The sequence below is a fragment of the Thermobia domestica genome, chromosome 3, assembly GCF_964235325.1.
Source record: "Thermobia domestica chromosome 3, izTheDome1.hap1.1, whole genome shotgun sequence".
Classification (NCBI taxonomy): Eukaryota; Metazoa; Arthropoda; class Insecta; order Zygentoma; family Lepismatidae; genus Thermobia; species Thermobia domestica.
This window is the reverse complement of record NC_137456.1, coordinates 150,834,160-150,848,759: the sequence shown is the minus strand read 5'-3', so window position 1 is coordinate 150,848,759 and position 14,600 is coordinate 150,834,160. Positions and strand designations below refer to the sequence as shown.

Below are 14,600 nucleotides of genomic sequence, written 5' to 3'. Positions count from 1 at the left end.
GAACCTATTTACTAATATTCTTGATACAAAATTTCTGATATATATAGTTTCTAATATATACAATACAATAAATTTCTAATATATATAATTTGCTTCTGCACCCCTTCATTTCTTGATTTGAAAGTTCCTTAATTTCTGTTTGTACTTCAGGTATATTTCGATTCGCCTCCTAAATTCATATTGGTTTTTTTAGTTCCATTTTACTCACTATCTTTTAGCAACAGTATTTCCATGAGATATTTACGGTGTTCTCCATTCGATCTGTATATATGTATTTTTTTTTTGACGTTGATAACGATGTTGGCTTGTGTATTCTGTTGTTCCCTATTTTCTTTGGATTTTCCCGTAGATCTAGATTTAAGTTCTCGATTATAAAACTTTCCAGCTTTCTTGATTTGTTTCTCCTAGTGTTGTTTTATATGTACTCTTTAGGCCGTTATAATTTCTTAGTATGAAATACTTTAGGTTATCAGGGAAGGTATATTGAAACAGACCTCTATTTTTTTTTTTTTTTTTTTTTTAGCATTCCAGCACTTGTTCCTTAATTTTCTAAGTTGCCGATACCAAAACATATTTGGCCTACTGCTTTTTCATTTATAAATTTTATTTTAGTTGAGTTACTAATTGCCCTGATTGTTTCTGTTTAGTTGAGTTACTAATTGCCCTCATTGTTTCTGTTTCAATTTCCTCTATTATTTTTTCTAAGTTTCTCTCTTTGGTTATTTGTTGCAGTTCTACGGTACTTCAATTTTTTCCGATTAATTTTATTTGAATTAGACTTTATAATTTTATTTTACTGTTTTGCTCTAGATTCTTCCTCTCAGTATTTTGTTGTTAATGTAGTGTGTTTATATATCCTCCTTTTTTTACTGTTTTTCATTCTTTTCGTTAATTTCTTTTGTTTTGTTATATTATAAATTGTTTTCATAACTACAGTTGGATTGTGTTTCCACGGTCCTATTTCCAGTGCTGGAACCTTAATATCTTTTCTTAATTTTTCCTTTAGTAATATGTGTATTTGTGGAATAGCTTACTTAAGGACGATACATTTATATTGAGTCATATTTGAATGTGTCACTTACCTAGGAAGTAGGGGAACGTGGGGCATAACGGGGAGGGGGGCATAACGAGGTATCGGCATTTTTCGAACTGTAATTTACTGTAATCTAGTGATAAGTACCTAAACAACATTCTCAAGGACGAAGGGCTGTCGCACTTGAGTAGCGTTCTTATCAGTTGAAAAGGAACAGTGCTGTGCGTCAATTCTTTGTTTCGAGCTGTGGCATATAACCATTGGGATTTTTCTTTGGTCAAGGTAAGGCAAGTTATTTTTTACACGCTTTTAAACTATTGATATGTTGAAAGAATATTTCTTCTGTGTTTGTTGTGTGTTTTTGAGGTTTACGGATTGTAGGTTATAACAGAGATACTCGTTGATTTAACACTACAACTCATCTGGGGCAAAACGGTATTGGAACCACCCCATTTTGCCCCATTACCCCATTATGCCCCGTAAGAGTATCGATCGTGTAGTTTACTATCCAGCTCGAACATTTCTTGTTAATGCTGGGATTGCATAAGCTCTTGTTTGCTGTCATTTTAAGATGGTTCGCACATATAAAAGGAAATCAACGAGGCCAAGTTGGGAGGAAGAAAAGATGAAGGCGGCCATCGAGAGTGTAATACGTGGTGAAATGGGATATTATAAAGCTTCCAAGCAGTTCAACGTTCCCCAGACTACGCTGGAGCGGTGTTGTAACAAGGAACGAGAAAACCCTGGATCTTGCCAGAAACAAATGGGACATTTCAAGCCTGTGTTTACCTATGAACAGGAGTGCGAGTTAGTAGATTATTTAGTGAAAATGGAGAGGCGACTGTTTGGTCTAACTGGCAATGAACTGAGAGAATTAGCGTTTCAATTGGCAGAAAGAAACAAAATTCAACAATTCCCTTTCAAGAAAAAAGGCTGGAATTGACTGGTTAAGAGGATTTATTAAGCGTCACCCTAAAATAACACTTCGTAAACCAGAATCTACATCGGGAGCTCGCGCGATGGGGTTCAACAAGGTAGCTGTTTCCAAGTTTTTTGAGCTTTTGACTGGAGTCATTGATGAACATAATTTCTCTGCAGAAAATATTTATAATGTAGATGAAACCGGAATAACCGTGAATCCTAAAGGACATGAAAGGGTTGTCGGAGAAAAAGGGAAACATCAAGTTGGAGCTGTAACTTCAACAGAGAGAGAAGAAACGGTTACTGCAGTAATTTGTGGTTCAGCTGCTGGAGCTTACATGCCACCTATGATGATTTATAGTAGAGCAAGGATGCAGCAGGAATTTGAGATGGGCCTTTCACCTGGATCATGGGCAGAAGTTAGTGCTACTGGATGGATTACAAAAGAACTCTTTCTCAAATGGTTCAAGAAATTCCTAATGTTTTCAGGAGCATCTACAAGTAAACCAGTTCTTCTTCTTCTGGATGGTCATAGCGCCCACACTAAAAACTTGGACTTAATTGACATGGCAAGAGAAAATGGAGCCGTTTTGCTTTGTCTGCCTCCTCATTGCTCTCACTGACTTCAACCCCTTGACGTCGGCTTTATGAGGCCACTCAGCAAATTCTATGAAGATGAGGTTAGAAAATGGATTAGAACCAATTACCCAAAGGTTGTTACGCTCCAAGTCATCTCTCAACTCTTTGGCCCTGCATTTTTGCGAGCAGCATCAATGCTGAACGAAATTAACGCCTTCAAGAAAACTGGGATTTGGCCTTTAAAATGAAAGTGTATACAGATGAAGACTTTCTACCTGCAGATGCAACAGACATAGGCCTAAACGTCACTGAGTCAGTAGGAAATGAAATCCCTACACTAATTGCACCTAGCAAATCCCTCTTCAAACCACATCACAAAGCGTACAGTCGAATACATCTGAATCTTCGATTGACGCAGAAATTCCCGGATGCCCTTACAAAGAGCAAACTCCATCAACATCAAGTTTTTCTTCTGCTTCGCCTCGAAACATAATAGCTATTCCAAACATTAAGCAAGGGACAAAACGTACAAACCGTAAAAGGTGTAAAGCAGCCATGTTAACTGCATCTCCGTACAAAAAGCAATTTCAATTAACTCAAGAAAATTCCAAACAATCAAAGGTGTATAGAAAAAAAACGTACTATAGCGCAACCAATCTCAAACAAAGGCGTACCAAAGAATGGTCGAAAAAGGAAACTAGTTAAAGAGTCATCAAGCTCGTCCGATGAAGAAGAAGATGACGCAGCTTGTCTTCATTGTGGCAACCTTTGGACCAAATCTAATGAGGGCTGGATTTCATGCACGAGATGCCATCAGTGGGCCCACAATTCGTGTGCCGGGGTTGTTAGCGATGACGATGAAATTGAATACTATTGTAAATTCTGTTAGAAAAAGCATGGTTCTACCAATGTTTCACATCTACTTCAGACTTAATAGTTGTACTGTAAACTTGTCTATTTTTGATTTCCTCGTATAAATTTATATATAAGATTCGAATTCGCAGTTTTGTTTAAGTTTTTCATGCTCAATTTCAAAATTTGTTTATGTTGATTTGATGTCAGGAAATATTAAGATTTAACTGACAATAGTTCGATGTAATCTGCATAAATTTTGTAGTACAATTCCCAATGATCACATTTTTTATTTTTCTTAATAATGCCTAATTCAGAATGTATCTTATACGTTTTGAAGTAATTATGAGCATTTTTTTTAAACAAAAAAGAGTACCCATCTTTTGTTATATTTGACTATTTAGTCTAATAAATATTTCACAACATTCCAGTTGTGTTGTATAATAGTAATCATATATTGTTGTTTTATAATGATAAGTCTATATTAGAGCTGGATATTATAGATGTAATAGTGTACGGGGCAGTATGGGGTAGGGGCATAATGGGGTTGACTGAAATTCAATGTTCCATTATGCCCCACGTAGGGGGCATAATGGGGATAAGAGCCATTTTTGGAATAAGCTAAGCAAAAAGGTTCAAAATAATATTATTGAAAGGATTTGCCGATTGAAATATTACAATAAATGTTCAACGTGTCTACCGTAAAAAAAAAATATTGTAATTGAGATATTGGTTACCAATTTATACAAGCAAATATCTTAGCTTCCCCATTATGCCCCACGTTCCCCTACTGTGTTTCCGCCACCAGTTGGGTTCCATATCTAAGCCACTTGTACTGAATATTACCCGGTGTCAGAGTTTCCATTGCTTGAGATTATAATTGTCTTCTACAAGAAAACTTATATTTTTATTACATAATAATCAAATATATAGCATAGTAGAATCAAAATGTTGTAGAATGTCTTTATCATGACGTTTAGACTAGAGGTTTCCCATCGGAAGTATTTTATAATTGCTCACAGCACACGTTTCTCCAAATTATTTGTGTGATATCATTTTGATTTTATGAAGTCTTATATGAAAGTAAGATAAATAAAGAGTTAGAGATCTCAACCTAAGGTATTACATATGAAACATCATCCAAAATATATTGTAGTTTGCTGAGGAGTTCACCTGGAAAGAATTAGGATACGATCTTCCTTCATTCACACAGACTTAAGAGGATTTTTCTACATACATGGAAACTAATAACGCCCACTAATTATAATTTTCTTTATATGATATATCTTCACATCCTGACAGTTAAGAATGTATATAATTAGTGGGCGTTTATATTCATTAGTTCTTTTCTATATATATGGACATCAATCTTAAAGATGATTTTTTCAACCAATGGTTTGTTTATGTTTGCTTTTATAGTTAGTCAGGATTTATTCCTTGCTCAAACATGTCTTGGCAGCAGCTCGCAGAATCACCCATCTCTTTTATTGTTTAAATTTATTTTTATAAATATGTACCTCGAGAAGTTTTCCGGGTAGAAGCGACATGAGCCTGGTGGTAATTGCATCACCTTATGAATTTTCCGGAGTCAAGAAAATATAGATCCAATTCTCACATTGCCCTTAAGCCTTTGAGCCAGTAAACTTCCTTTAATGTGAAAATCTTTTTACTTTTAGAGTACACAGTGCATATATCGAATTAGACTCAATCCTTACGGAATTCCCTAAGTCGTTTACGTAGCATTTGAGTCACAAACCTTCCATATTTTTACCAACCAAATTCCATACTTTTATATGCAACGATCTAGAAACATTGTCTTATGGTAATCTTTTTCATATAGGAACATCTTTGGTAATTTGAGGATTGTAATTTTATGTCAATAATTGCAACATTTGTACCCTATAAATAACTACTCTCACATCCATAACTCCGTTCCTATATGCCCTACACATTAGAAATGCCTTATTTTTGTTCTGCAAGAATCATATTAATTTTAAAAATGATTCCCAGATGGTTTGGAAGTAATTCCCTAAATTCGAGTATTTTAATTGGAATGTATATAAAAGACTATACATAATATTACACCTACTAACCGTATACATTTATGGTTAGAAAAATCGTGCCATTTCCTTGAATTTGCCATGCAGACAGTGTAGAAGTAAATCCTGTCTCTGCATTATACGTATTCAAATTCTGTCATAAATAACATAAATTTTGAATCTCTATGTTTAGTGTTGGTAAACGTTATCTAACAATTGTATCGTTTTTAATCGCATATATATGACATTTACCCTACTAGTCTGGTGAGATGAGGGAAGCCAAATCATGATAACAGGAAGCTTATAATCCTTCAAATTCTTAGTTCATGGTTTCATAGGTAAGTAAATAGAAAGCAAAAAGTAAAATGTAGAAAATGAACAAACAATTACATCAGTAATTAGAATAATTTAGAGGTATCCAAGAAAGTTCTGTCGCTTTTTATAGAGTTCTGTGTTCCATTGGCCCCCACGCCGTGAACTGAATGCGAATGGAGATAGGACGGAGCTCAGTTGTTAGTGTGGGTATATCCAGGTGAACGCTAGAGAGTTCACCTCCGGTGCTTGCGGTCCCTGGCTCGATCACCGCTCGCGCCATGTGGACTTTGTGGTGGACAAACACCGTGCACGTGGGTTTTCTCGGGGTTCTCTCGTTTCCTCTCACTTTCTTCATTCCACCATTTCATTCATTTCTCATCATCATCGTATTCTTTAGCCTAACCGGCATAACCGTGGGACTTAAAACTGAAAGATTTCATTTCATGTCAGGCTTCGGGTGAGGGTGTCGTCACTACACGGACAGTGCAACGGTGGTTTAACAAGTTTGAGGACGGTGACGAAACACCCGGAGGCGCACTACGTGCATGAAGACCAACACATGTATAAAGTAAAGATCTTCAGGCAGCAATTGAGGCGAACAGTGGCCAGACATGTGAGAAACTAGGACTACAATTCAGTGTGAGTGGAGAAACCATTCGGAAGCACTTTCATCAACTTACGAAGCACTACAAGTTTGGTCGATGTTTTCTATATGTTGGATTCCAGGCGAGCAGACACCTGTGTATCTTTGCTGTCTCATCTGAGGGAATGAGCCATTTCTGGAGAGGGTGTTGACATGTGATGAGAAATGGGTCCCGTAGGAAGTTCCACGGAGCCGTCATCATTTGTTAGCATCCCATGAACCGGTTCCAAAACAGCGGAAACGAGGACCGCACCAGAAGAAGGTCCTCCTGTGTGTTTGTTAGAATACTCGCGGCATCGTGCATCAGGAACTGCTAACAGCTGGTCTGAGCATCAATGCAACTGTGTAGTGTCAGCAGTTGAGCCGTGTTCAAGAAAAACTCAAAACTCCGGAGCCAGCACTTGCAAATCGCAAAGGGATCTTCCTGTTAAAGCTACGTCCCACGTAGCCAGGATGACCAGGATATAATTTTATGCCTTGGATGGGAAACATTATTGTATCCGCCATGCTCGCCGGAGATTGCACAGTCTGATTATCACCTGTTGCATTCCTTCGACAATCACCTTAGAGGACGCCTATTCATATCCCTAGTAGAGATGCAAAATGCACTTGTTACCTTCTTCGCTTGACGGCTCACTAAGTTCTACAGTGATGGACTCCGTGGCCTTACAGAACGTTGGCAGAAGGTCGTCGATGCTGATGGATACTATTTTTGATCTTACAGGTATACCCTACGTCTTAGGTGACATATTGATGTTGGAAGGTGGTGGGTGAAAAAGCGACAGAACTTTTGTGGTTACCTTTATATCCATATAAGTATGTGAAACACCCATTGTGTATACAAGAGAATGCAGCAGCTACGAAATAAAACCCATTCCTTTAACTGGTCCTAAAAATAGGCAAGTCCAATCAATGGAAATAACCCATCGGCACAGTAGTCTCTGTTTTCAGTGGTTTCTCCATGTTCATTTCATGCTGACTGATCTCTTTAAATTAGTACCATTAGGTAGTTCTGTATTCCTTGTATCTCTACTGGGTCATAGCAAGTGAAAAAGTAAACTATGACAATGCCTTAGAAGAAGGCAAAAAATCTCTTACTTTAATGGAGGGAAACCCTTTTCACGTTGCACTATCACTTGCTTGTGCAAAATTGTTTATGTATTGGAGAAATATTAAAAATGATTAACTCAAACCAACTATTTTATTGCCTAATTTTCATTGTCAGAAGCGATTAATCTATGATATGAGTCATCTACACTTCCCCCTGTTTTATTTCGTGAACATACATTGAGGAAAAGAAATAAATCAGCGCTCGTAAATAGGGATGCGCACGAGACGAGTCGAGACAGGATTTTCCTGACAAAATTCGAGTTGAGACACGGCTCTTCCAATAGAGAAATATACATTTTTCGAGTCGAGACATCACTTTTACAGAACATTTTCGATACGAGACAGCCACAAATCTTGTCTCGTGCGCATCCCTACTCATAAAAGAGCTGGAAAATTATAGCCTGATATTGAGCTATCGACAAATCCTATCTACTTAATTTTTTGGTTGATGCCTGCTTCACAATTATCTTGAGCAGGAAAAGATACATTTGACGATATTTTTAAAAGTTTTCTTCTCTTCGTTATTGGAAAATACGATAGAGCAGTAATTCAGCAGTGGTGTCTGATGGGTATATAGAGTTCTCAACAAAATGCGTGGCACACATTCATCGTTTACCCAAAGGGACAAGTCGAGATATAGTAGTCGAAAAATTAAACAAATGAGCTATGGTACCTGGAATGCTTCTTTAAAATGTTAATAACAATATAATATTACAAACGTGCTCACCACATACTTGCATGAAGCTAGTGTGGCTGTTTATAAGGCTACTGGTGACGCATGTGTATTAATTATAAAAGCAGCAGAAGAAATAACGAAATAGCAGAGGCTCTTCGATAGTTGTTGCGCAGGACTCCTGGTAACATTTTTTAAATTAAATGCCTGGATCAAATTTAATCCTCCTAAAAATCTTTAACTCCAAACTCATGCATGAAGCATCAGTTTATCAATATATTCTGTTCCTTAATGCGATCAGTGGCTGTGTTACGACTTGTGCACCTTACAGGTTAGGGAAAATAAAACACTTCAAGAACTTCAAATTATTTAATTACAAAGAACAGAGGAGGTTTAACGGTCCGATTGCGTAAAATAATTCAACTGCTTTTGCAGGAAAAGAATTTTCATCTTCAATGTACCTAGAAATTATAAGGACACATTAGATAAGAAGAGATATTTAATGCAAATAAAATGTCGATCAATTAATACGGATTTCAATCTTGCTCACCTTCCTCCAACCACAAGGAAACATTCGTTCAGGGCCCATTCCCTGAGTGGAGAGGTGTGAAACGGAGTTAGAAGAAAGAAGGAAACTGTCTATAACCTGTTCCTTCTTAGTAAAAGGCAACGTTTGATAATCTCTTGAATTTGATATCATGTAATTGTTGCGTAAGAAGATTGCTACTTCAGATGCACAAACCCGCGACAACAACTTATGTACGAACTTCTGTAATAGCTATAGATTCAGTAATCGTGATGTGATAGAAGAGGAAGACTTAGCTAAAATTTCTTCTTCCGAATATGAAAAATCAAATGAAAATCAGACTGCTGAATCACCTTATCACCGTCGCCGAATTGAATGAAGCACAGAAGTCTTTTCTTAAAACTTCAGAGCTTAAATGAAGATGTTAATTTTATCCGCAATGTGAGCACTTTATATTTTTATTTTTGGAATAAATACTAATTATTATTAAAGTATTATCTATCGACATTTGTAATTGAGAGTAAACTGAATGTCAGAGTTGTATAGTTTATTAGAGATGTATGCGTGTTTATGTTATAGTGCCTACCGAAAAACAGACGCTTCCAATACCATATTGCTAGTATAATTAAACTTTCATTTTTACGATAACAAAGCTAGTAACCATAAAATCGTGCCACAACTTAAAATAGAGAATGTATTCAGAAAATTGCTGCACGTTCCTCGTAATTTTTAAAATCATTGAGCCTGATGGCATCACAATTACTGTCACGGAGAATTGCGTATTAGACCTTCCATTATGTAAAATGTATTAGCTACGTTTGTTTTAAAGATACATCAATAATACATACCTCACTATAAAGCTCTTGAATTACCCAAAAATTATTGTCATAAGCTGCGTTTTGATATTCGTAGCTGTTACTAAGATATGTGTCCTTAAATAAAAAATCAGAATTGAGAATACTCCATTTTCCATTCATGGCGCCATATTAAAAAAATACCAGCAACAAATAGAAACACTTCATTCCAGAAAACAGTTTCCAATCTGGTCTATCATAAATGACACAAAAACAAATTTTTATCTTAAAATTTCCTTTACTTATAATAATTTGAAATTTGAGACACGAGATCTGCTGGCAACCATATTGATGACGTCATATCTCAGCTTCTTCAAATGGGATTTCTCGATACTTTTACTATGTTTATATAGATATAGTAGAATTCATTTTAAAAATCGCAGTTTGTTATTTCAACTTTGAACTTTCCAGTCTATTGTTCCTAGTCTTTGTCTTTTCCAAAATGTAAAATCCCATTCACTTTTACACCGTCTCCTTTTGCCTAACCGGCATAACCGTGGGACGTAAAACTCAAAGATTTCATTTCATTTTTTCATTCACTTTTAATTTACACTGTGTGTGTATATTGAATTTGACTCACTTGCTTGAGGGATTACCAAAGTGAGTATGTGAGTAAAAATTTTCCAAAGATTAACAACCTAATTTCGTATCTTTATGTGCGACTGTCTAGAATAAATATTTTATAGTATTCTTTTCAATTTACGAACTTCTTTGGTAATTTGAAAATTGTAATTTATGGAATAATTGTAACACTTGTATCCTATAGATAGACACTCTCACACATCCATACCTCCATAGCTACATGCCCTACAATTTAAAAAGCCTTTTCCTCTTCCTTCTGCCAGAATAATTGATTTTGAAGACGATTTACAGATGGTTTGGAATGCAATTCCCTAAATTCGAGTAATTTAGTTTGAAATATATAGCAAAGACCACATGCTACACTATACTAACTAATCTTACTCATTTATGGTTAGAAAAATTGTGCAGTTTCCTTGCGTTTCTTATGCAGAAAATGTAGAAGCAAATCTTATATTTGCATCATATGTATTCAAATTCTGTCATATATAATATAAATATTGAATCTCTATGTTTAGTTTTCGGAAACATTGTGTAACAGTTGTATTATTTTCAATTTATAGCACGCTTACTCCATATATGTTTTCGCTTTTTAGCGTACTAGTCTGATGACTGGAGGAAAACCAAATCATGATAATAAGTAGTTTATAGCCACTCTAATTCTTAGTTCATGGTTTCATAGATAAGTGAATAACAAACAGAAAGTAAAATATAGAAAATAGATATACAATTACTTCAGGAATTTGAATAATAGCGAAGTAGCTCAAGTGGTAGAGCCTTGGCTTCGCATTCGGGAGGTCGTGGGTTCGAATCCCGCTGCCGACCATCCTGACTGAGGTTTTCCAGGGTTTCCCTCAGTCCTACCAGGCAAATGCCGGGATGGTACCTACTAAACAGGCCCTGGCCGATACCTTCCCAAATCCTTTCCATTGTTATTATTGTTGTTGAATATCCAGTGTAAAATGGCCTCTGAGCTGTATCTGGAGATTGTTAAATAAATAAATAAATAAAATAAATAAATAAAATAAATAAATAAATAATATCCATATAAATATATAGAACAATGCATCACTTACGAAATACAATCCATTGCTTTAACTGGGCCTCAAAATAGACAAATGTTATTAAGGTTTATAACACCCTACACAGAAGTCTCTGTTTCAAATAGGTTCTCTATGTTCATACCATAATGACTGATCTTCTAAAATTAGTACCATTAGAGAATTCTGGACATCAAAAAAACAGTACCTACAGTTTCATAATCAAATATTTTAAATTCCTCGTCTCTACCTGCCGGTGTGAAATCTCAAAACAGTTTAATTAATTAATTAATTAATTAATTGTTTTATCTTTTCATTGTTAAAATTTTCATTTATCACAATATTAGGAAAAGTTGTGATTTTTTGCTTCAATAATGTCTTAATCAACTATCAAAATATCAACACAATTTACAATTTTAATTACAGAAATTTTGATAAATACCATGACATATTACACTTCTAAATACCTAAAACACAAATATTTTGTATTAGGTTTATATTTTAAACCAAATGTGTAAAATAATTAAACATGCCTTTGATTTTTAGTACTATTGATTTATCTGCAGTGTATATATAACATTGAAATTATGTGTGTAATTATAATGTTTGAAATTCTTAAGAAAAGTTTTTCTCTCATTAGGAAACCACACCTGTAAAGACGGATATTTTAAATGTAAGTCTGGGGAATGCATAAGTGATGAGTACGTATGTGACTATCTAAGCAACTGCTACGATGAATCTGATGAAACGACGGATATGTGTGGTAGGTTTATCCATTACCTGCTTAACTATATACATAATCAAACTTTGAATTATAGAGTAATTTAACTATTTGATTAGTTTTTATTTGTAATATTGCGTTGGGTTTGAAAACGCTTGAAAAGAAACTAAGTGATGAATGTAAACTTTACGATATTAACAAAAAAGTAAACATATTTACCTTATATTAATTTACAAGCACTATGTTTGAATCTTGCTGTGAATTATGTGAAAAAAGGTTGATACTTAGATTCTTTAGCTGCAGATTTGCACTTGTACATAGACACATAATCCAAGAAGGTATATATTTACCGAAAATTGACACTTATGTCCTTTAGAACAGTAATTCAGATATCTAGCTCTTCCATAATAACACGGAATTAGACACTCATTTGCGCCACAAATAAAGTAAATTAGATTTATTTTGTGACTTGGGTTGTGTGAGTAAACTAAAGTGAAGATCAAAGCAACTTTTAATTTTTTGAGGCTGATTCATGTAATTGAAGAATGTATGTTATGAGTTGAATCTGCTTATCAGAGCGAATGCAGCAGACGGTATATACGATGTTAGTATATAATGCAATGAATAATGTATGTTAAAAGAATTTGCAAATTTTGATATGAGAATATGTCATATGGAGGCAAACAGTACAGAGACAGACTATTGCAAGTTGATAACGATAGTTTGTGAACAATCAAACGTGCAAGATGTTTAAGACAATATTTAAGATGAATGATTATATGATGTGGAAAAAATGTCTTGAATGATAAGTCATTTCAGATGAGCCAGTTTGCTAATGACGAATGAGAACATCAAGTTTGCAGAAAGTGACTTCATTGGGAATTCTTCTTGTACTACTTATGCAATACTCTCAATCATTGGCAATATTGAGCTCTACCTCAAACCTATGAAGAGTTTTCGGTGACTTTTACTATCGCCTTGGTGAAAGGGGGTCGTACAAGCTTATTTACGTCTTTCGTCTACATTAATTTTAAACTAGAAATTTTCCCAATCATCCCTTCCACCGGGAAGTATATACATGTTTTGCCAACTTTCGCCTGAGCTTGGGAACGACTCAAGCAGAAGAGTTGGTGACAACGTGTTTGGTTGCGTCCGAACTATCCAAATATAAAAAAATTAATAAATGAAAATATTAATTTAACCTTTCTTAGCTAACTGGCAGTTTGGCGCGAGGGATAGTTCACTACATAAATGTAATTAAAACCATGTACGTTCCGCAACCTGTTCTCGCGTCTCTATTCAGAACTAAAAACTACCACAAAAAAAAAAAGAAATATCACTCAAACAATTGAAACACTGGGACTTAGATATCAACCATTCATATTTAACAGAAAGCAAAATTAATAACTTTACATGCACTGGTTTTTACACGGAAAGTTTGAATATTAATGTACACCTGAGCTGGAATGAACAAGAAGCATTAATCATGAATATCACTAAAACAACATTTTTATCAGTGATGTCGAATACACAATAACATCCAAAATAGTACTTTAAATGACAACTTTTTTTTCTTATGGAATTCCCTATCTAGCTAAACAACATGTAAAGAAAAAAAATAGAAATGAAAATATTCACATGAGATAATTATACGCATGCGGTTTAGTTGGTTGTGACCGAGTATTCGTAAGCTTACGTTTATTATTAATTCTTTTTCTCCTTTTTTTTTTTAATTCGAGGTTCACTATTTAATGGCAGACGAGATATCTGGCGTATAAAACACAATTCCAAAACTAGAATCACTTCTTCATTCCGTCAACAAATTCCTGAATTAGGCAGACTTGATTTAATGCTCGCAAGAATTACTTTTCCGATTGCTCCTATTACATTAATTCACATTTACTTACAGTACATTGTCCTCAGAAACGGCGTGGTAACTTCGTTGTTCCTTTGGATCTGCAGAGTTCTAGCTAGACAAGTTGCATAGATTTCGAGTCTTCTTGATTAATATGGTGATCATTGCTTTCAAAAATCATTTACACGCGTTAAACTTCCTTATACATACTGACTAAATCTCGATTCCTTCTTTAAATGTGAAATCTCACTACTAAAAATATTTTGCTGAATCGGGTTATGTCTGCACCTGTTGAGTCTTCCGTCCCGATTGCTTGGCGCACTTCCTTCCAGTACACAAAGCATGTGAGTCCAGTACACTTAGGACGTAACATAGTTTCTGATTGGTCAGTTCTTGAAAAGTTGTCCAATCACCACTCACTTTAGAAAATCACCGGAAGTATGAAATGATCTCGCAGTTTCTAGAACTTTCTCGAAGCTGTTCAACCGGAAGTTTCAACATCTTTGAGACAAAGAATCTCTGCTTTGCACACACACACATTCACAAGAAAAGTCAGTTTGTGGCGTCGAAGAGAAGTCATATGCTGAACGAGTATGCGTATAGTTGCCAACTACTATGTTTTATCACCAAAAGTCAATCATAAATTTAATAAAATATACGCATTAATTTTTCTTGCTCCGATGGTCGATAGCAAATGGCGCCCACAGAGAATTGGCAATATTGTATCAACAAAATTGACAAAGGACCCTGGGGTGTTTATATGTGGTCCTTAATTTTGATGCACCCTGTATACAGTTTGGTTCTACTGTTTCATGGTAACGGTGAACACAATGTTTCCTTATGGGGACGAACACGCCACT

General features: G+C 35.2%; 1 protein-coding gene across 2 annotated transcripts in view; it reads left to right on the top strand.

The window, feature by feature from the left end:
• The window catches only part of LOC145680809 (uncharacterized), a 708,231-nt gene that overhangs the window by 401,503 nt on the left and 292,128 nt on the right, over positions 1–14,600 (top strand). The window contains exon 3 of one of the 2 annotated variants that reach the window (XM_081751881.1): positions 11,805–11,927. The exons of the other annotated variant lie outside the window; for it this stretch is intronic. Within the exon in view, the coding sequence (XP_081608007.1) occupies positions 11,805–11,927 (123 nt within the window). The remainder of the gene's footprint in view (positions 1–11,804; positions 11,928–14,600) is intronic. 2 annotated transcript variants of the gene reach the window in all.